Genomic DNA, 21,197 nt, shown 5'->3' on the forward strand with positions numbered 1-21,197 from the left:
CGACGGTGAGGGTGGGTGAGTGGGGTGGGGGGCGAGAGAGGGTAGTCAGGTAATGAGGCTGTAGAGAGTGTCGAGGGAGAAGAGTAGAGAAGAAGAGGAGGAGGAGGAGGAAGTGGAGGAGGAGGAGGCGGAGGAGGAGGAGAAGAAGAAGAGGTCAAGGCAGAAAGGAGAAGCGGTCGCCGCAGAAGAACGAACGGCAGAACTGGGAGCGGGCCCCATCTGTAGGTAAGAGGAGTGGAGGATCATTTGCGGCAACTGAGCAACAAAGTCCACCAGCAGTGAGTGAGTAAGTCGCTGTGGGAGTGGGTGGGAAGGCCGCCGAGCAACGGAAGGCGGTGATTGGACTAGAGGAGGAGGAAGAGAACGGACAAGACGTTCGGGTCGGGCGGACTGACTACTTGAAGTAGGGGTAAACCTCCCCCCGCTAATCCCCTTTGGGCCGACATCGCCCTGCCCTGCCCTTCTCCCCTCTGACTGCCCTCCTCCCTCTTCCTCTTCTAGCCTTCGCTGCTGTTGCCCGCCCTCAATCTCCTCCCCCACCACCGCAACTCTACATGTATTTACACTCGTTCGACTCGTTGTCTTCACGCGAACACATCGGTGGGCTCCGGGGAATTTCTTTTTGTCAGTCTTTATCATCCCTGCACAGAAACCATAGTTCCATCGAGACCCAGCTGCGGGGACCATACTTCGGGCTCGATATCCGACAGCAACCCACCCACAAATGACAGCGCACTTTCATGAGAGATCATGCTCGAATCGCCTGCGTTCTGTCTAAATCCCATTTGCATAGCCATGTGCATGGATGAGGAAAAGGCCATCGTGTCGTAGCCATTGTATCTTTCCCATCTCGTCGAACACGCGACCTTATAGATCGCCTCGGAAACGACACCAGCTTCGCGGTCCACAGGTACATACCATTTTACGTCTCTGACAACAACCACCCAACAAGCTAAATTGCAAGTCAGTATCTAACGTCCATTTCAAACAGAAATGAGCTAGTTTTCTATCTTGCAGTGTGACTATATCATGCTCGCACTCTCTCAGACATCGCTGGACAAACTACTTCTAGTCGACTATTTTGTCGGATTTATTTACCAATCATCAAGCACATCTGGTCGACTGCAGCGTGCATGCTCAGATTTTGCTTGTTCACCTATTTCCCTTGTTAACAGGCTAACACACGTCTTTTGTGGTGAGACATCATTGGTAACCGGAAAGGCTCGCATTCGACAATTTGCCCAACCCACCTGAAGCCCGATTGTTTTATCCACAAGACCCCAATGACTTATATGCCGATCTTGACTCTCTCTCTCTTTCCTAGTAGTATCTATGCATACTCAGGTCGAAGAACGACGGTACCAAGGCTTGGGCACAGTTGACTTAATGCCTCTTCCTCGACTTATCTTACTCAAGAAAGTCCACCCTCGAGCATAGACTAGCTCATCTTCAGTGCCCTAAGGACCATGACTGCGCTGATGGAGCTAGAACCTCCAGGTTGGAGAATAATCAATCGCACAAATGCAAAGGAGACACAATAGGAAACTGCCAGATGTAGATGCAGACACTGGACCGGCATTCATGGAGCCTTGAAAGACCGACAAATCAAAACAGCGAGCTTATGAATGATGTCATAAATAGCTTCTCGCATTCTTATATTCATCAGTGAGTCCACCGTGCATATTGCTTCGGTCTAATGGCGCGGTGTGGACAAATTCGAATGCGGTGGCAAAGAATACAGGCAAAGCCCCGATTCTAGAACCCCACGCCATAAAGTCTCTGCAAAGAAAAAAGAAGAAAAAAATAACAGCAGTATCTATCGTCAGTCAAATAGACACGAATAACCAAGTCTCTTCTGCTTCCACCAATAATCACCTGATACACGATTCTGCTGCATCACATCACGATACAAGAAAAAGTCCATCTGATCTCTCGCCGAACGGCAACCGACATCCCGAAGTATAAATCGAACACTCAGACAAGCCACATTGTATTGTTTACCCTAACTTCACAACCAAATATTCCTGATCGAAATAGAAGCATAATTTCACATGTCTAAGACAATTGTATCATTATCCTTGAGACAACCGCGAAACCCCACTAATCAATTTTCACACATCCAGCTCTCCAAGCTCCTACTAGTTGGTTCCTCTCCCGAGCTCCCAAGCTGCAGTGTGACATACGGTGGAAAACGCGATCCATGTTTAAACCTCCTCACTAAACCCGATTGGGCCTGATAGCCGCTGATTAACTTTGCAAAAATGACTGATCGGAGGGCGGGGTGGGTCCTTCGACCACTGCAAAAAAGCACGTGGATGATAGTCAAACAATGCAAACTGACGTTCTCTCTTTTTTCCTTTCGGCGTTTGTATTCGAGACTTGTCTTGTGTGTAATTCGTCGGGGTTACACTACATTTATATGTACAAATGGGGTTTGCGTCCCGTATGGGATATTTTTTTTTCTTTTACTTCGCATATTTCTTCTTACAACTAGGAGTAAATTTGAAATCTTGATTGCGTGGGATTGTGGTGAATACTGCAACTCGGCAAGGACATAGATCCGAGCCCGGCCCTTCCTTTCTATCTATGCCGTGAAATAGACCACCAGAAATCCGACCCAGCTACCAACCACTCCCAAAGCGGAATAACTGCTGATGAACATCAACGGGAGGAACTCATAGCGTCCCAGCCCGAAGATGAGCTGGTGTCCCACGGAACAGTAGATGATGAGCGGGATGGCCACCGTCAGGTACAGCAACGAGAAGCGGTCGGCATAGAAGACGCGACGCCGCTCCGGCACCGGTGCCACCTGGTCAAAGGCGAAGAGGAATAGGATCAGCCAAAACACGGTGTAGACCGTCTTGATCGGGAATTCGGCGGCGGTGAAGAGCAGCGGGAACAGAGAGACATGGCCTGCTACCGCGAGCGGCCGGAACGCACTGAAATACCGCCGGTCTTTGAGCGCGATCAGACTGAAGGGGATAATGATGAGGAGGACGGCTTTTTCGTGGACGTGCCAGCCGAAGAGAAAGGATGCGTAGCCGCACAAAGTAACGGCGCCGACGAAGGTCTCCCAGTCTGGCCGACGCCAGAGCTTGATCAATGGCAGCTGTATGGCAATCAGCGCTGCTGACTTCACAAAAGGGGGGCAACGGTGTACTTACCAATTGAAAGAGGAATGTGAGCGCGAATGTATGCTCCTTGGTCACCTCTGGGAGAATCGCAAATGAAGTGTCGCCAACGAGGCCGCGCGTAACACTAGTCAGAGCATCCTGATTGACTGGGAGCCCCAAGCGAGGAGCAACTATCAAACCAGGTCAGTCAAACCATGCGACTATACTCCAGGGTTGAGTACGAACGTGGAATCAGAGCGCGATCAGCGAACGAGTACATTGCCCAGACGTTTGGTGCCCAGTAGGCATGGCATAGCCCTCTCGAAAATGGAAAGAGTCTGTCTTTCAGTTGAAGTAATTGGCCCCAAGAGGCGAATGGGCCAAATGCCAAAGCGAAGATACCCACAACACAAATTCCCAGCTTGATCGTGTTAAGAATCTGAGGCCGGAAGACCGATTTGGGGTCCAAACAATAGGCTCTCAGCAAGTAGACGAAGTAGGCGAGCGAAAGATACAGGTAAATGTGCTTGAAGCACAGCAGGGCAGCAAAAGTGATGCCGCTGTAGAGCAACGTTGACTGCTTTCGGGCTAGAACAATCGACAGGATTAAAAGACCGTAGAGAAAGCCGTTATATTGGAAATGAATGTGATCAATGATGAGCAGCCCGGGAGACAAGAGGATGGACAGGCTGGCGATATGCGCGAGATGTCTGTTCTGCTCAGGCACGGACTTGACGAATCTGAAGGATGAGTAGGCCTGGTCAGCTGGAAACCTAAGACACAAGACAGAGTATGGGAGAGGAAATATACCTGCTGAGCGCGAACAAAAGGACAAGTTCGGTGACAATCACCGTAGCTCTCTGGTAGTATACCGTCTGCCACGAATCATGGTTGAGGTTCTTGACCACCAGCATTGCAGGGTCCACATAGGGAGCTGCTTGTGAAAGAAGCCATTCGAAGGCTGCGAAGAAGGGAGGATAGTCGAGGGTCCATTCCGACGTTTTCTAGCCGCCATTGACTGTTATTAGCTTGATCGCTCAGTCTCCCATGATGGTGGTGTCATTGTACCTCGTAGTACCATTCCTGAACGGGCAGCGAATGTGTGATCGCAAGCCAGTTCCGATGCACTTCAAAGTCCGTAGATTTGCTGTAATGGAGGCCGGTAGTCAGCATCAGTCGAAGAGGACCATCGGGGAATTCTGCCGACCACGTACTATGCGGGGAAAAGAAGAATCTTGAAGGCTGTCGCGACGATGGCGCACTGGGCCAATGAAGGGTAAAGCTCAGTCATTGGAGAGACTGCGCATGACGCGCTCGCAGAGGCAGTGTGAAAGGAAAAAAGAAAAAGAAAATGAAAGCAAAGGAGTGAAGTTAGGACTGGAGAAAGCTGACGATCGGTGGAATAGCAAAGGTCCATGGTACAGTTAGTACAGTTGGTACCGTTAGTTGCATGCCAATCCGGGGGAATTGACACGTGATGACGGCGGTCAGGGACGGAGACTCGATGAAAGGCCAGTTTGTCCCTTAATTATTGTTTTCCCCCTCAATTGCTTTATTTAGTCCCTTATATTCAGATAATGGACTTGGCCACCGCTTCGGACTTTGGAGTCCGTCATTCTCACGTCCTCTCCTCGATCGAAATCCGTCACCTTCTTGATATCTCTCCTGCCACTGCTTCAATCGCCAAGGAACTTCGTGTTTGCGTGATCGCCATTGTGGTTGGGTGGACCACTTCGCGCATTGTCTCCGCGTTGTTGAACCGCAGAGATCCCTCTGACCAGTGACGATCTTCCTACTGATACATCCGACCTAGCTCCAGCTCTATTTGCTTCTTTGTAATCTGAGGTGTCTTGCTTGGGGTCCTTTTTCTTATTGCCAACCTCTGCCTTGTTATCGACCATTTTCTTTCGATCCCCTGCTTTATTTGTTCCGGTCTTAGTGACAGCGTCACTAATCCTCGACGAATCTCCGATTTAACCGACGTCATGAAGACCCCCGCCTCTTTCTTCTCTTTCCTCGCCGTCGCGACTGCTCAATCTGTGATTGAGAGCTCCAGCTTCGGTTATGGCCCTGCGTACAACTCACCTTCCTTACTCTGTGGCCGCACCCTGCTTTCCGACTTCATGCTGACCTCGCTGTAGGCTATCACGCACACCGAGTTCAGGTTTCATTCCGGGCTGGCAAGTGAAGGGCGAAGCGCATACCCCTGATATTGTATGAACTGATCCCCATGCAAATTGCGACAATCTTTGGCTTTCCCAAGTACTGACTGCGTTCTAGCTGTCTAACAAAGTCATTCTCACACCTCCTTACCCTGGAAATACGAGGGGATATGCTTGGGCTGAGTCTCCGTAAGTTATCAACGAGGCGACAACGGCTTGAATGTGTCCTTATATTTCCTAGTATAACTCAGTCAGAATGGACTGCGGAGTTCGAGTTCCGAGCGACGGGCCCTGAGCGAGGAGGTGGTAACCTCCAGGTGTGGTATGCGAAAGATGGGAAGGACAAAATTGGGACTTCCAGTATCTACACTGTCAACCAATTCGACGGGTTTGCCCTCGTCATTGACAGCCATGGCGGAAGAGTATGTGTATGGCCCGTGTGTATGGAACCGAGCATGGCTAACTTGTTGCACAGGGAGGCAGTGTTAGAGGATTTCTCAACGACGGCTCGACGGACTACAAGAGCCACAGGAGCGTGGACAGCTTAGCTTTTGGGCACTGTGACTATCCTTACCGGAATCTTGGGCGCCCTTCTAGTGTCCGCATCAAACACACCAACGCAGTTCTGGAGGTTACTGTCGACGACAAGCTGTGCTTTTCGACTGATAAGGTAGCCTTGCTCTGCATCTCGGATCATGATGCCTGTGGCTGACCTCTTTTAGGTTACTCTCCCAGCCGGCAACTACTTTGGCGTCACCGCTGCAACCCCCGAGAATCCCGACTCTTTCGAAGTCTTCAAGTTTGTCGTCAAGTCCACCGAGTCTGGAGCTGGCAGCAACATCCCTGTTCAGCAGCAGAATGTCGACCAGAACCAGCAACCGATTGCTGCTCAGGACCAAGGTACCCAGCAACAGCAACAGCAGCAGGAGGCTCGCTCAGGTGACGCTCGCTCGGTGACTGAGCAGTTTGTCGACCTCACTGGCCGCATTCAACTGATCAACCATGCGACGAACAACATCGTCCGCGAGATCGGTAACCAGGGAACCAAGAGCGAGAACCGTCATGTGGAATTGCTCCAGAAATCGGCCACCAAGGACCAAGTGGCCAACCTTGAAGCCAGACTCCAGAAGATGGAAGACATCCTGCAGGCCATCCAGCGGGATCTGGCAGGCAAGGACTACCACGGCCGGTTCTCCCAGTTGCAGGAGACCCTGCGCTCATCGCACTTGAGCTTGACCCAGGAAGTTCTGAATGGTACGCACGCTTCCCCTCTGCACCAGAAGGTCCATCCAACATCATTTGAAACTAATGACTCCCTATTCAGGCATCACCTCTTCCGCACCCCGCATGGGTTTCTTCATCTTCTGCATCATCGCCTTCCAGGGTCTCCTTGCCGGTGCTTATATCCTCTACAAACGCCGCCGCAACAACATGCCCAAAAAGTTCCTGTGAATCTACTCGTTTACAGTGGACCTTATAACCCAGCTTGCGCAAATTTCGTTTAAGCCTGCATCTCCTTCCCTGTTCTGGATCCACGACTTCGCCATGGCTCATCCCTCGACCCTATCGGAGCCGGCTCACACTCCTGCAATACATCAACTCCCACGGCAGCAATCAAAGCAACCCGCCCCCCACCCACCCGTATAAGAAAATCAGCAAAAACCCCAAAGGAAATCTACTTGACAAAGAAAAACAAAACAAACTTTGTATACCACACATGCACCATTGAGTTCAAAGTCCCTGGAAAGGAATCTGTTAAAGTATCTGAGCGTATCAGCCCTGCTTTGGTCGTAGAATTTAGTATCTGTGAAGTTCTCCAAGAGAAAGAAAGCCCTTCTTGCAATCCATAGTGTACTGTATCCCGACTTTCTCGCAATGGGTTGCATCTCTTCCCCGATAATAGACATGTTTCCCCACTGACTTCGGTAAGAAATCCCAAATCCTATCGACATCCGGGCTAGACATCAGACACCACCACTTCCCCTTACTAGATGCATACAAAATGTAGATGAAAGCAAAATGAAAGATCTCTAGAACCCAATCACAATGCCGATGACTGTAACTGTACGAGGGGTATTGGAGCGCAATGCAGCCAACTCTACAAAATCCCTACGACGGGCAGCAGAGAGGTCAAACGATGCAAGTACGAAAAATGAATTCAGAGCTCGATGACCTGTTTGTCTCTTCCACCCAATGCAAACTGCGAGTGAGAAACATGTTCCATGCGTTGAGATGCAATCGGCGAACGTTTAAGAAACCTGACAAACACACAATAAAAGAAAAGTGTAGAACAAAATCGATTTACATGAGGACTTGAGATCGGCTACTTTCAGTAGCAGTCTCAAATGAGAGGAGTTGTTCCTCTCTAGTCTGCCCTGTCGATCGCCGCTCTGCAGCAGGCCTCTTCTTCGATGGAGAATACAGAAAACAAAAAGCCAGGCATGCTCCCTTGGACAGAGAAAAGGTGAACCTTTCTAAAAAATGATAGAATAAAACCGCCATGTATGAGAGAGAGCTGGTAACGCCGAACGTCCATGAACAACAACAGACGCAAAAAAATAAAGAACACAAAACCGTCGTCAGAAAACAAAAAGTCTCTCAAGATAGCCGATGCGGAAATAATGATATTGCGCCAAATGGTATGTTTTCTGAATCTTCCAAATGGTTGAAACACTGTGTGGTCCGACATGCAACAGCAGGCCTGGTAGGAATCTGTTAGAAAAACGCTCTCCCTTCTTGTAGCCCATGAAACGGGCCATCTGCGAGAGGTGGCAACTTACCTCTTAATAATAACATCACAGCAAATAGACAAATTATCGTATCAAATCGTCGTCATAATAATAATATATGCGTGGCTTGTGTGCCACAGTAAAAATAAGACATTAAGCCGTCTCTCGAGCACCGCTTGCATCCTCTGAAGAAAGGATATTCCTGGGGCCGGGGCCCGAGCATCGACCGGCGCATCCGGGATTTAGTCGGTTATGACTATTGTGGTTGGGCTGATAAATCCCGGATGCGCCGGTCGATGAGATCCTTCAAGGCCTGTAGCGAGGCTATCTCAGTGTCGGCTGTGGAGCGGATCTCTGGAGCGTTGGCACGGAGTTGGTCAATCAGCAAGCTCATTCTATCGTTGGCACCTGGAGGAGTGATGTGCTCCCGCTGAGCAAATGCAAGGAGGTTGGCTGCAGCTTGGCGCTCAGCAGTGGTGCGGGAATTCGAGATTGTGGTGCTCGCATCCTCGTCGGTCATAAGCGGTGTCTGTGGGGGTAAGGCAGCACGGGCGTGCGACATAATCTTGTCGTACTCGGCGGTTGCATGATCGAGGAACTTGCTCGCATTTGCTTTCAGTAGTTGATACTCCGCGTTTTCTCTGTCGGCAGAGTCAATATTGGTAGTCGAATCACAATTCATGGGGGCTACTGGCCTTTTGACCTGGCTAATAAAGGTGTGTTTGATTCCATGCTCGGACACGCGGTACCTGACGCTGCCTTCTTCCTGATCCTCCATCTGGGTGATCTCGTCGTCGGAGAGGAGAACGTCTATATCGACCATCCGGGGGTGCTTTGGCCGGCGAATACGCTTGTAGACATCGTATCCTTCTTCGTCCTTGGAGGTGTAAACGTAATCATGCCAGGCGTGATTAGGGCAAATCCAGTTGTGGTGCGCAAGATCACTTCCTGGAACTTGAGCGGGGGGCGCGGCCATAGGCGGATCAAGACAATCCAGATGCCAGGATAGTGGACAGACATCGCACTGGATGATAGGCCGACCGCTAGCGGCACTTCCTGCGCACTTGAAACAGAAGATGGGAGTCCCTAGAGCGTCCACTGTCCTCAGCAAATGAGGATCGTCGTAAGTACCATTACGGTATCCACGTCGACCTTTAGGCTTTGGCATTGGAACTATGGCCTCGTAGGATTGACCGTCTTTCTTGTTCACCCTAACACCGGCGAAATGATCCCGAATGCGGGCTGGAAGCTGAAAGTCCTTGACATCCTTTTTGCCAAAGCGCTGATCAAACCTGCTAGTCAAAGAACGGAAGGCCCGTCGCATGGCACACTTGGGGCAATACCAGTCTCCCTCCGGAGGGTTGTTTGGGTCTAGTGGGGGTTTCAAGCATGAGAAATGGTAAGAATTAGTACAACCATCGCAGCAAAGGAGATTGCCGCTGTTGTTGCATTCGTGGCAGATCTCGTCGTTGTCGGGTCTCTCGTCTTCAACATCGCTATCATCACTACCATGCATGTTAGCCTATAGGACACCAGCAGTAAACAAGAAGGAAGAGTGAAGCAGGAATTGTGGTGCTTACACCATGGTAGGCGTGAGTCGGCGGTTGTCACCAGCTTCACTGCTGGCTCGACTGTCGGAAAGGTTTTCTGCAGTTTCTTCAGAGGAGGAGGCGAGAGAGGCTGATGCTACAAATTCAGCTGAGGGAGCGGGAGCAACTGGCTGAGGTGGAGGGGGCGTTGGTGCGGAGGGATGGGCGAAAGGTGGAGTAGGTGAGCGAACTGGGGTTGGGATATCAGTAGGGTGTAAGGGTCGGACTTGACTCTCGGCAGGGACGATGGTTGGCAGTTGTGTTCGAAGCTTGATCCGCTTCACCCTGTCTATTCTGTCTAATTCTTCAGACTGCGTCTCGTCCTCTTCTAAAGCATGCTTCAGTTGAGAGCTGACCGTTGTTGGTGGCATAGAATGGCGAGCTGTGAGGTCTGCTGCACCTTTGTTGAGTCCGGCGGAACGGGTGTGTTTGGCCTTTGCGCGGGGAATCTTGATTCCAGGGGCTGACCCTGGGAGCTGTGCTGAGACCGCCCCGGCCTCAACGTCCTCAAATGTATTTAGTGAAGACAACGACGAAACGCTACTAGCCGATCGAGCGCGAGGCACAGTTGGCATTGAGTCAACCTCTGTTTGCTCTTTGTCCTCGTCTGCCTGTGCGCGAACCTCTTCTGCCTTTACCTCGTTCCAGGCGGCCCGCATGATGCTCTGAAATGCTGACTTCTCCCGCGAGCCAGGATTTCCTTGGCATACACCCTCCAACACAGATAATGAAAAGGGATCATTGGCACAGGATTCCCACAAGTGGAGGAGCCCGCGGCTTACCGGAATGTTGTCGGTCTCTGTCGCCATCCGTAGAGCCTCCTTGACGGCCACTTGGATCTTCTCCACGTCGAAGTCCGCGGAGGTGGGAATGGGAAGCGCCGCAAACGCGGAAATGTCATAAAGTGAGCTGGCCTTCTGTGGCGCAGGCTCATTAGACTCGACTCCAGACCTTCTTTTGGCAGGTATTATGGGTGGAATTGTCTTGGGCATCAAGCCGACCTTCCGCAAGTCTGCCGGAGAAGGTCGAGTCCCTAAAGGGCGCATCGTGTTCAGAACTGGGTTCCGACTATCGCAGTGATTTGACCATGGGCTATCCGCATAGCTAGGGGCCGGCGCTCTTGCAGGAGGCTCGGCCCAGTCTTTGCTTCCATTGTCCTGCGACTCCGTCGCGTTCTGTAGCGGAGCGGTGGCCTCCCGCGAATCTATGCCCGTGCGCCGTTGCTTTGTGGGCCTCGTGGCTTCGGTGACTGAGTTAGTTGTGCTTGCCATCATGGGCGCATCAGGTGGTGTGTTGGGTCGGGAGTGAATACGGGAGGAAGAGGAGCGGAGGGTCGGAGCCATTGCTGTAGACAGGGCTCGGGAGGTACAACGGCTGCAGGCGCTGGGTTAGCGATGAACAGACAATAAGCATTGATTAGCCCGAGAATATTGTCAAATAATACTTACTGAGGTAAATGACTCCAAGCGAACACCGAGCGTGCCCAGCGTGGCTGGTTGGAATCGAGGCCAGCCCGCGCGCTGTCTGCGGGTTGAAGAAAGGAAGAACCGCGGAGTTCGCCCGGAAGTTTTCGAGGGATCCCAAGCAGGCTCCTAAGGGGGTTGTTGCGGAAGCTGCCACAAACACCAAAGTCAGCACGTCTGCCCTACGAAAAGGACAGTTTCAGCCTTGAAATGTCTAAGTAGTGATTTTTGTTCAGGGAAAAATTACCGTCAATGATGGATCCTGTTTCTTGATAGCTTCCCAGCTACCGATCCTTGCACAGGCGCGCAGAATAGCCGTGTAGGGCACAGGCTCTGAGGGTTCCCGTGCACCTGAAAAGGTGCAGATTAAGTTCTGTCACGCTGCCAATTTTATGACAGCGTAGAAGTGAATGTTAATTTTGAAGTTCTAGCGGCACTCGATTGAGAGTTTCTCAAAGGAGCAGTGAGCCTATGATCTGGTCAGCCACGGTTTGGTCCCCTAAGTTGATTCGCCAACACCGATGCCCAACGAACACAATTGGCCCAGACTGGAGTCCTCCAGACTTGATTCAGGGACAGTTGGTTTTGGCTATCAGCAATTCATCTGGATAGAAGCAGAGGCGCCTCTTAAGTATAATGCCCGGATAGATCTCTGCTCTTACCAGAGTACTGGCACATGGGAATGGCTCTTAAAGGCAATGGGAAGACGTAATTTGTGGCTATGAAGGCTCACTTACCAAGAGAAAGTAGAGCACAAAGAGCTATCGCGTTCAAGCTGCCTGTCACTGCAGGTGCGGAACAAGCCTCTTGGTCGAGTCACGATCTGGCCGCGGAAGTTAGGAGATAGAGACGAATATTGAGACTTCAGGAAGCTGACAAAAAGGAACAAACAAGCAGGTATCCTGATACAGAAGTGCACTAATTTCGATTCCAAGAGAGAGACTGGAAGCGATGGAACGAACGGAGAGTGGTAGAAGGGCAGTTCGGAGGCAAGTGCGCAAAGATGGAAAACAAGTCGACAACAGATCTGAGGCCTGAAGACGAAATGTCCTCAGTTCACACTTGGAGGCAGAAAGCCTGCTGATACGAGCTAGGAAGAAGAGTGAAAATGGACGTTTTCAAGGATGGAATGATGATGGAGTGATTTCGACACAGCACGCTCGAGGACAAAGAATGCAGAGCTACGATGCTCTGGTCACAGCAAGAGAAATGAGGCTACGCATTCAACGCGAAGGAACTCTCGTGGTCACGACTCTGTCGAAAGGAGAGAGATTTGAACGAGGATGGTGGGGGTGTCAATGATCTCAGGATGACAAACTGACGAGGTGAGGGCGTCTGTACGCAACGCGCCAGATGTCCTTTCAGTGGGTAAAAGATCTGCAGGATCTTGGAAGGTCTTGATATTGAGCAGACGAATTCAAGAGACCAAGGAAGAGGGGCTAGATAGAAAGGAACACAGCCAAGTAGGAAGGTGTGATGTAGCGAGAATCGTGCAGTGGCAACAACACCAGACACGTTGAGAGATGTAGCAGCTCCGGAAGCTGATAAACAAGATGCCGCTATGCTGAAATGATTAAAACAGGTTCAACTTCTAATAGAAGACAGTAAAAGCTTTGATCTTGGAGGTGAGAGGTGAAGGCGTAGGGATAGCTTGACTCTGTTGAGCAACGCGTATGGAGGTTCTATGTGGTGGATGAGAAGATGAAGAAGAAGATAGGAAGTGTAACGGTGATCGAGGAGAAAGAAGTAAAGAAAATTTGTCTTTGGGTAGGCAGAGAGAAAGATAACAGTGTTACAGCTGGTAAGTCAGGGAGGTTGGTGTTAAGGACGAGATGTCTCGATGCTCTCGGGACTTCGGGGAAGGAGGATGTTGGGTTGGGTGGGCCAAGTGAAGGGGGTGAGGGGGGGGGCCGTTCTTCACTCAGTCAGTATTCGGCCAGCAGAGGCAGCAAACACCAAACTGAACAGCTGCCTTGCAACACACGTTGACTTTGGTGGCCGAACCCGAATATTCAATTAGAGGAGAATGGTGTTTGAGAAGGAAGATGGAAGACGAGACGGAGAGGTTCGGGAATTCTTTCAGTTTGGCCCACTGCTCATTGCCTCCTCTTCCTCCTCCTCCTCCTCCTCCTCTTCTTATCCCCTTTGGCTGCTGTCTATTCAAACTAGGTACAACCTGATAACACAACTACTCGAACCTGTCTGGATTGTTTCTGAAATGCTACGAGTCGCTTGGAATTAGCGAGTTCGTGCCCGTATGATCTTGGGGCCTTCCTGCCTTTGCGTCGGCGGGCAGGCAGATCAAAGTCCTTTCACACACCACGTGAAGCAATCTGATGATCTCCTATCCCCCACTGCAACTAAGCCGTAGGGATTCCCTCCAATACTATTAGCCTCCCTGACAGTCAGAGTGATATCACGCCGTGTTAGGATGTGGTTGTTGTTCAACATGAGCGCTTCCGGAACGTCCTGCCCAAATTGGTGGACAGGCGCGATCATGGGCTGAACCAGCGAATCTCTCAGAAGGAATTCATAGGTCTTTGTCAAGATAGTGAGCCAAGATGCAGCTAGATGCACTTCAGCGCCGAAAAAATGTTGACCCACAGGCCATGCAAAGGGGGAAGGATGAAGGGTCAATCAAATGTGTGTGCTCAGCACTATCCTAACCTAGCTCAAAAAATGAAATTGTGTAACTACTGCTCTCAACTCTCGAAGATTTCAAACTACATACCTGAGTTGGCATAAAACCTGTCTGAGCCACAACTAAGATAGAACAGATAAGGCCCAGAGTCAAGGAGCTTGGCAGGAACTGGCTGACACCAGCTATCATAATCTTCATTGGTGAATTGTATCTGGCTTGGTTTCACTGGACATATACAACTCTTCCTCTTTTTGAACTAATTTATGTGACAGCATGTTTTCAACAGGGAACTGCGAGGGAGACGTGGTCCTCCCACAGACTTGTCTCTGGCGTTCAGCATGGCGACAACAACCCTCCGGTCTCGGAGATGGCCCAACGGGCTCCGATTTTCAAAACAAAGCACCATCATGGCGGACATTGCCAGGGCTTTGGAGCCACCAAAACTCTCCCCGAACAGTTGTCATATGCGTTTATGTGAGCCAAAACGCGGTTCCCGGAACTGCGTCAAGTGAGGCCTGATGCAACAATGCATTTACTCCTCATCCTTGGAGTCCTCCGTCTTGGCGGCCTTCTTCTTCTTGTTCTTGTTCTTCTTGGAGCCAGTAGACTTGGCCAAGGGACGCTCAAGGATCTCGAGAATCTCCGCGTCCTCGATCTTCTTGTCGGTCTTGAACTTGGTAAGATCGGGAGTGGTGGGAGCAGCAAGACGGGTGATACCGTTCTTGGTGATGGCTGCATTGAGGGTTAGTTTCAGTTTTGAATTGCCATTACCCCAGTCACCAATCAATTGCTAAGGGAGAGTGGAGAGAGGGGATTCATACCAATGGTAGACAGCACACGGGACACGGCAGCGTTGTCAGCATCACCGGCGGGCTCGTACTGTCTCAGGACACCACCACGGACACACTCAACGACACCAACCTTCGCGGCCTTCTCGTCATCCAGCTGACGCAAGCTGAAGGGGAAGGTGCCGAACTTCTTGACAACCTCAGACAGGGTCTGTCTAGAGCTAGGGCGCTTGAGGCCATAGGTGGTGGTGGTACGGCGGTGCAGAGTAGCACGGTGGGGAAGAGTCTTGACCTTTCCGGATCCGAGGGACAGTCCGAGTTCAATACCCCAGACTTCGCCGACGTCGGGAAGACCCTCACCCTTGACACCAGTGCCGGGAGAGAGGATGATCTTCTTCTCGCCCTCAATCTCGTTGCGCTGGAACAGCCAGCTGGTGGTGTTCTCGACGACGTTGCAGTCGTAGACCTTGGCAACCTTCTCAATGAGCTGGGTGATCTGGGCCTGAGTGTAAGGCTTCTGGGCGGCGGCCTTCTGCTTCTCCTCCTCAGTACCGCTGGCCAGAAGACCGGCAGGGACCAACAGTCTCAGGAGAAGCTCGTTGGCATAGTGGGTGGCGTGAATCAGGTCAGCCTCGCGGCCAGTCACCTCATCGGAAGAGGAGTTGCTGTCGGCAACAATGACCATGTCGCAAACAATGGTTCCGAAGCCATCGATCTGAGCACCCAGCTGGATCTTAACAACCTCACCAGCCTTCAGGGTAGTCTCGGCCTCGGCAGCATCGGACACCAAAGGAGTGTAGGGAGTCACATAGGAGTTGGGAGAGACAGTGGTAGGGTGAGAGATACCTTTTGCGACGAGGTCGCGTCAACCATCATGCTCTAGATAATTCACTTGCAGAGACAACATACCCTTGGCGATCTTCTTGCCCTTGTAGACCTTGGCAATCTCCTCCTCGAGGAGCTGGTCACCCTTCTGGCAGAGCTCGACAATCTTGCTTCCCTCAACACACCATCCTATACATTCGGGTTAGCACCGCCCCCGAGGAACTATGCGACAGCCCGCTTTTGAGGCAAACGGCAGGAAGAGACACACCTGAAACGGCTTCCAAGACCTTCTGGGAGATCTGAGCAGCGGTCTTGTACTTGGTAAGGGTGTCGGGGTTGTTGAGGGTGTAGTCTAGAAATGATCGTGTCAGCGGCTAGTTGTGCGCAAGAAAACGGCAAGCAGTTGTGAGTAGCATCGCAGAGCGTGCTAGAATGCAAGGAGTAGTAATTGAGGCAGCCATGCGAAGGTCGCGATTGAGGGGTTAATCGAGGTGGCAGCGCAGCCCGTCAAACGCAGCCCGATCCATGACGATGAAAACCAAGCGGGAACCCACAAACGCCGGAGGAGCTTTTTCAAATTGGTAGGAAGAAAGAGGAGGGGCAGCCAGCCAGCGTATTGAACAATGGTGAATACATACCAACCTCGGGAGCCTGGGTCTCAGCCATTGTGTGCTAATTAGAGTATCCTCGCGCTGGGGACGAGGAAACGATAGATTAATAGGAGTTCTGGATAGTAAGACTTGCGGAATAGTAGAGAGAAGAGGGAAAATGGACTTGGAGCAGAAGCTGGAGAACCTTCAATTAGTTTAGTCGCTCGATGGAGTCGTGTGCACCTGCTTGGTATTACCCATTACGAAATAACCAGGGCGGGGGCTTTGGCCCGCTTTCGCCAGCGTTTTGCCCTCATCAAGGTGGGGTTTGTGACCAGTAGGGCTCGGTAACAGCTGGTTTTGCCAGTACCCTCCGTTTCCACGGCCGACCGCCCGCCGTCATCACTTTTTCCTTAAGGCCCAATGGCATCCATTCTTTCCCTGGGAAGCTTGGAATTGTATTGAAAGCCAAAGACTCGGAAGCTTCAACGGCTTGACTCAACAATGAAATATACTCTCCAGTTGTTTCGACCATTGTCATACTAGTCTCTGCTTTGGATTGCTCAAACTATGTCTTCGAGGGTGATGAGCTCAAGATCCAGTTCGACCTCCTATATGACATCACATATGTGTCGCCACTGATCGTGCTCGTGGCCCTGACGAATGCTACGGTGGATAGTAGACAGTTGCAGCGGCACCTTGAGCTGTGAGTGTAAATTCACGCTCTCTTGACATGCTCAGTACTCAGCAAATAGATGGGTCGTAATGAGTTCTATTGTTTTATACAAGGCAATGGTCAATTGGCCGAGTTGTTGTTCTGCCAGCTTTTCCTCGTTGGTGCATCTGAACGATCGAGTCCACGGATAGGCTGTGTAGAGGAATGATTACTTAAGTCAGATAGTCATTGAACTACACCAAGTTCTTGCTGGTTGTTCAACCCATTTTCTATGTCATTTTTCTGGTCTACCATCCTGGTGTTTTGGGAGGCGGGGGTTCGGAGTTGGGATTGAAGGTTTACTGGGAAGAATATGTGTCTGGCCCGGCTCGGGTGCTACTATGTATCTCTATGGTTTCATATACATGCGAGCCATGCACAGTCTTTTACCTACAGCGTGTTGCACATAATAGCACACTTCTTGCTGATGCTGATCCGATGCGGAATAATCCATACAGTGTGAAAGACCTCTCTGAGGCTTATGTTCTTCTCATCTAAGACCGAACTCTCGTACTTATTCGTGCTTACTACTCTGTGCAACATCGCGTATGATTTTGGCAACGATCTGCTCGCTCCGGAGACTCCGTATAGTCAACTAGTGTGTGTGTCATGGTAAATCCCAGGCTAGTCCGCCGGTGCAGTGAGCCCACCTACAAAGTACCTTCGTTGCTACGAGCAGAACTCTTCAACTAAGAAAAGGGGAGGATTTATTTAATTAACCCATGTCGGCTGTCAGCAGTAAAATGGTTAGTATTCCGCCATCCTGCAGGCAAAGAAAGGAATCACTGCCTGGCCTCGTGGCTCAGCATCGGCCCCCTCGCGCGTATGTGTGACCGCTGCAAGGTGATCCGCCACGCTGCAGCTCGTCCTTTGCCCTACTCCTCGACAAAGCCCAATTTCTGGAAAGAGCTTGGGGGCCGGAATTCTCGATCGGAAACTTGAAGACTTTAATATGGACATGGATTCCTTTAACCTTTCTTTATTCTTCCTTCCCCTCATGCCCCTTGCCAGGCAGCTTTTCTGAAGCTTGGGAGCCAATAACCGTCACCGAGTCCCTCAATGTCTCGTCCTCACGGATCCCTGGACGAAAAGACCTCCCATAATCCTCGCGACACACCATGTTGACCCTCGGAGATGCTGTTGACAAGTGCACGGGGCTTTCCGGTGATGGAAAAGACATTGCCATCACCTTGGCTTTCTGTCTCTTTCTAGTGACCATGACCATGGGACTTCGATTTTACACATTAATTATGCGAAGGCAGAGCTTCCAAGCATCGGACTATTTAGCACTTCTATCTTTGGTAAGCCACCGAGTATAATATGCGCCTTGAGCTGTTCATCGAGCTAACGGTGCGGTTTCAGATTTTATACTACTCTAGTGCGGTGACGGTCTTTCTGGGTATGGCAACGGGTCCATATATGGTGCAATCAGTTAGATACTAATCCCCCATCTGTTCAGCTTCGACCATCGGCCACATCGGCTATCGGACATCGGAAACGCCAGCCTGGCGGCTAAGCATCGCCTTCAAGGTAGATAGTCTTACCATTCCATCCCGTACCGTACTAGGGCATACTGACCGTTTCGCAGTGCATCTATTATATTCGACTGGCATACCTCATAGGGCTAGGCCTGGTGAAATGCAGTCTCTTGCAAGCCCTTCAGAAGACCTTCATCACTCCCCTTAGCCATTTTCGGTTCGCCGTGTGGACGACGATGGTAATATGTGCCTGTTGGAGCCTGTCAGGGTTTCTGCTCGCATTTCTGGCCTGCCATCCATTCAAATACAATTGGACCCCGAATCTTGGAGAAGGACACTGCGTGAATCAAAGCCACGTCTTACTGGGTCTTGGTATCATCGATTCTGTGACGAGCTTCGTCATCATGGTTCTGCCACTGCCGTACTTGCTTAGAACCAACCCGACGCGGTCCCAGAAGCTGGCAACTGCTGGCGTCTATGGAATTGGAGTTTTGTATGTATACCTTGGGTTGTACAATGAAAGCGTGTCAGACGCAACACTTCTAATTGAGGAACTGATTAGTGCTGTTGCCATTGCCATTTTACTGACCGTGGCTCTTTCGAAAACCGACCTGAGCAATTTCAACGAGGCAGGCAAAATGGTTGTGGTCTGGTTCACCGTTGAGTGGACAGCAGCAATCATCGTGGCCAATGCATGCGTCCTAGCACCAGTGTTTGCCTGCTTGGGTCTTTGCCAGTCTCTGCGTTCTGGCGCGAACCCTTCGCTCAGCCACCCCAAGGACAGTTCTTATTTGCTGGGGTCGATGCGGACTCTGACTACAGGCGGTAGTAGCGCACCACTAAAGCCGAAAGCCACGCTGGCAGAGACAGGCTCGATTCAGTCGTCGCGATCGATGATGAGAGGACTTGGGTTTTGCTGGACGGAGGCCACAGGACAAGCACAGCAACCAGGCTCCGTTTTTGCCTTAGAGCCAGGAGAGGTGCGCGTGCAGACAGGATGGTCTGTTGAAAGGTCACCGGCCAAGACTGAAACTACTGCAACAACAACAACGATAGGAATCTAGACACACAGGGCTCCGAATCAATGAAGTCATGATCGTCACTTTCTAGTGAATTCCGACACATGTACCACTAGCGTGTAGAATGCAAGACTGTGGGGGGGGAAGGGGACTGGCGTCACACCGGCTTGCATTCGTAGAGTGTTCACATTGAACCCCGATTGCGATTAATCTAGAAAATTGGGGGCCACGCTAGACGCACATAAGATTTGCCTTGACTTTGCTCTTAGTGGAGTTACCTTGATGACCACGTTGCTATCTAGTCTATCTATGCTGCAGTCAGCACACGTCTGATCCGATGATGGCTGGTTCCGTTTGTGTCTCCGCCTCCCGACTCCGAGTCCGCTCCTGCCGGCTCCAGTTGAGGGTCAGCATTGTAGACTAAAATCTGACCTGCAGCGAAGTTCGACGCTGTCAGAAAACGAGGAGAAGGCCCTCGCCCTCGGGCTGCCACGCGTGATCCATGACAATTGTCAGATCCCATCCATGTTCTTACGAGTCTTTGTTGCGGTCTTTCGTTCTTGAATGAAGGACATTCTGTGCTGCCTTCACAACTACCATTGACGAAAGACCCATATCTATCGCTGTCGCCTGTCTATAATACTAAACCCAGAATCTTTCCGTACCTTTAATATCAACAACTCGCAGCAAACATCGAATTCAAACACTTTTGCTCGCTCGAGCCGCTTATCAAGAGTATGCTGCAGCTGTACCATCGTTGCCATCATTGCTCGTGAACCAGCGAGCAAGACATACGTGTCAGGCTATCCGCTTGACCGGTTCATTCCTTCAGCCTGCGCGAAAGAGGACTGGTAGTCAAGTTCTTGTTCTATGGGTTTGCTTTCGAACTTTGAATTCTTGTCGGCTGTTTCATCTCGAACTCAAAACTAGGTTCTCGATTCCTTCGTTCTTGGTGGTGGCACAGCGCTGCCTCTTCGCTTTTGCTGACACCAGACAAAGCGGTCTCGTACTCTTTACCCACATTGGTGGGTGTTGGCCACGATTTCAACATTACACAACTCTCTTCATGCCCAACGAGACCCAGATCTGACATCTCCAGCGCTCATCTCGATCAGATAGCAAACCAATACCCCCAGACCACTCGGTGAGCGTATTACGACCCTGACTATGCGGATACACTGTCAAATGCGAGGAGCAGGAATCAATGGCGATGAGGTCGTGGACACAGCTGACTGTGTCAAACAATCGAACGGATCGTCGTGGCTATGCTGTGTTCGAAGGGCACAGTCTGTGTACTTTAGCGCAAAGGCTAGAAGCATCGAAGCCGTATCGCGTGGTCGGTGGGCAGCCGATAACTAGGGTTTATGACAGCAGCCATTTTACGGCATGCTCGTCTGGCACATCTCATGGTGGAAGAACCCAGCGGATTCATCGAACGCAACCCATTCTTCCTCTTCCCCGGTCTCTCAATTTGTCGCAAATAGAAGCACTTCCCCACTCGTGCAGGATTGCAGTGTCAGCACCACGAGGACAACGCCGGTTGGATGGATTGTTTCATATAAATAGGCAGATGTGGTTCCGAATCCTTCCTGAGGCAGAGCAGTCCGCTCTCAGTATGGTTCGCTCATCCACTTTCAACATGGACGTCATACGCGAGATTTCTGACCGCGATATGCCCAATGGTCGGTGCATATAAGCTGACATGGATTGAAGGATTAGATGTCACAACTGTTTCTTTGGCGCGCAACAGAAATCCTGACTAAGCGGACCAGTTCTCTTGGCTCACGATCGGCGTAGACGCTGAGTCGCAAAGCGGCGCAACCACAACCTGAAGTATCCAGGCTGGAGTGATTGTCTGTGCTGCTCAGTCCGTGTCAAGGTATAAAAGTGACAAATATGTGCGTTGCACTCTAGTTGTGCGCGAGACAATCGATATGACCTACAGTAGATGCAGCCACTGAGCTTTGTCTTGGGGACGAAGACCCTCGATATACAATCGACAGTTGAGTCCAGCGAAGTCATAAATCAACATGGAAAACTGGAGAGACTCTACGGATGTAGTTCGCAGAGGAAAACTGACACAAG

The 21,197-nt window shown here is 50.8% G+C and overlaps 5 protein-coding genes across 5 annotated transcripts; 2 read left to right on the forward strand and 3 right to left on the reverse strand.

The window, feature by feature from the left end:
- Positions 1-2,471: 2,471 nt before the first annotated feature.
- ASPACDRAFT_124046 (dolichyl-P-Glc:Glc1Man(9)GlcNAc(2)-PP-dolichol alpha-1,3-glucosyltransferase ALG8) lies at positions 2,472-4,522 on the reverse strand. Its single transcript, XM_020196707.1, has 6 exons — positions 4,328-4,522; positions 4,182-4,260; positions 3,924-4,117; positions 3,360-3,853; positions 3,165-3,304; positions 2,472-3,109 (listed from the first exon to the last, which is right to left on the reverse strand). The coding sequence occupies exons 1-6, from the start codon at positions 4,402-4,404 to the stop codon at positions 2,585-2,587; spliced, it is 1,509 nt and encodes a 502-aa protein (XP_020053540.1). The 5' UTR covers positions 4,405-4,522; the 3' UTR covers positions 2,472-2,584.
- A 152-nt stretch (positions 4,523-4,674) lies between these two features.
- Positions 4,675-7,107, forward strand: ASPACDRAFT_124048 (putative lectin family integral membrane protein). Its single transcript, XM_020196708.1, has 7 exons — positions 4,675-5,187; positions 5,255-5,327; positions 5,394-5,464; positions 5,517-5,697; positions 5,751-5,945; positions 5,998-6,529; positions 6,600-7,107. The coding sequence occupies exons 1-7, from the start codon at positions 5,099-5,101 to the stop codon at positions 6,725-6,727; spliced, it is 1,269 nt and encodes a 422-aa protein (XP_020053541.1). The 5' UTR covers positions 4,675-5,098; the 3' UTR covers positions 6,728-7,107.
- Positions 7,108-8,260: 1,153 nt separating this feature from the next.
- On the reverse strand, positions 8,261-10,936 carry ASPACDRAFT_1752 (putative PHD finger domain protein; the record flags this gene model as incomplete). The annotated part of the gene is made up of 3 exons (XM_020197182.2): positions 8,261-9,500; positions 9,585-9,724; positions 9,785-10,936. 3 exons carry the CDS (start codon positions 10,934-10,936, stop codon positions 8,261-8,263), a joined length of 2,532 nt encoding a protein of 843 aa, XP_020053542.1.
- A 3,293-nt stretch (positions 10,937-14,229) lies between these two features.
- Positions 14,230-15,976, reverse strand: ASPACDRAFT_53978 (curved DNA-binding protein (42 kDa protein); the record flags this gene model as incomplete). Its single annotated transcript, XM_020202813.1, has 5 exons — positions 14,230-14,429; positions 14,519-15,331; positions 15,395-15,499; positions 15,579-15,662; positions 15,949-15,976. 5 exons carry the CDS (start codon positions 15,974-15,976, stop codon positions 14,230-14,232), a joined length of 1,230 nt encoding a protein of 409 aa, XP_020053543.1.
- Positions 15,977-17,387: 1,411 nt separating this feature from the next.
- On the forward strand, positions 17,388-19,240 carry ASPACDRAFT_80688 (uncharacterized protein). Its single transcript, XM_020205707.1, has 5 exons — positions 17,388-17,916; positions 17,978-18,014; positions 18,075-18,145; positions 18,204-18,586; positions 18,656-19,240. Exons 1-5 carry the CDS (start codon positions 17,734-17,736, stop codon positions 19,155-19,157), a joined length of 1,176 nt encoding a protein of 391 aa, XP_020053544.1. The 5' UTR covers positions 17,388-17,733; the 3' UTR covers positions 19,158-19,240.
- The last annotated feature ends 1,957 nt before the right edge of the window (positions 19,241-21,197 follow it).

This window comes from Aspergillus aculeatus (genome assembly GCF_001890905.1).
Source record: "Aspergillus aculeatus ATCC 16872 unplaced genomic scaffold ASPACscaffold_14, whole genome shotgun sequence".
Classification (NCBI taxonomy): domain Eukaryota; kingdom Fungi; phylum Ascomycota; class Eurotiomycetes; order Eurotiales; family Aspergillaceae; genus Aspergillus; species Aspergillus aculeatus.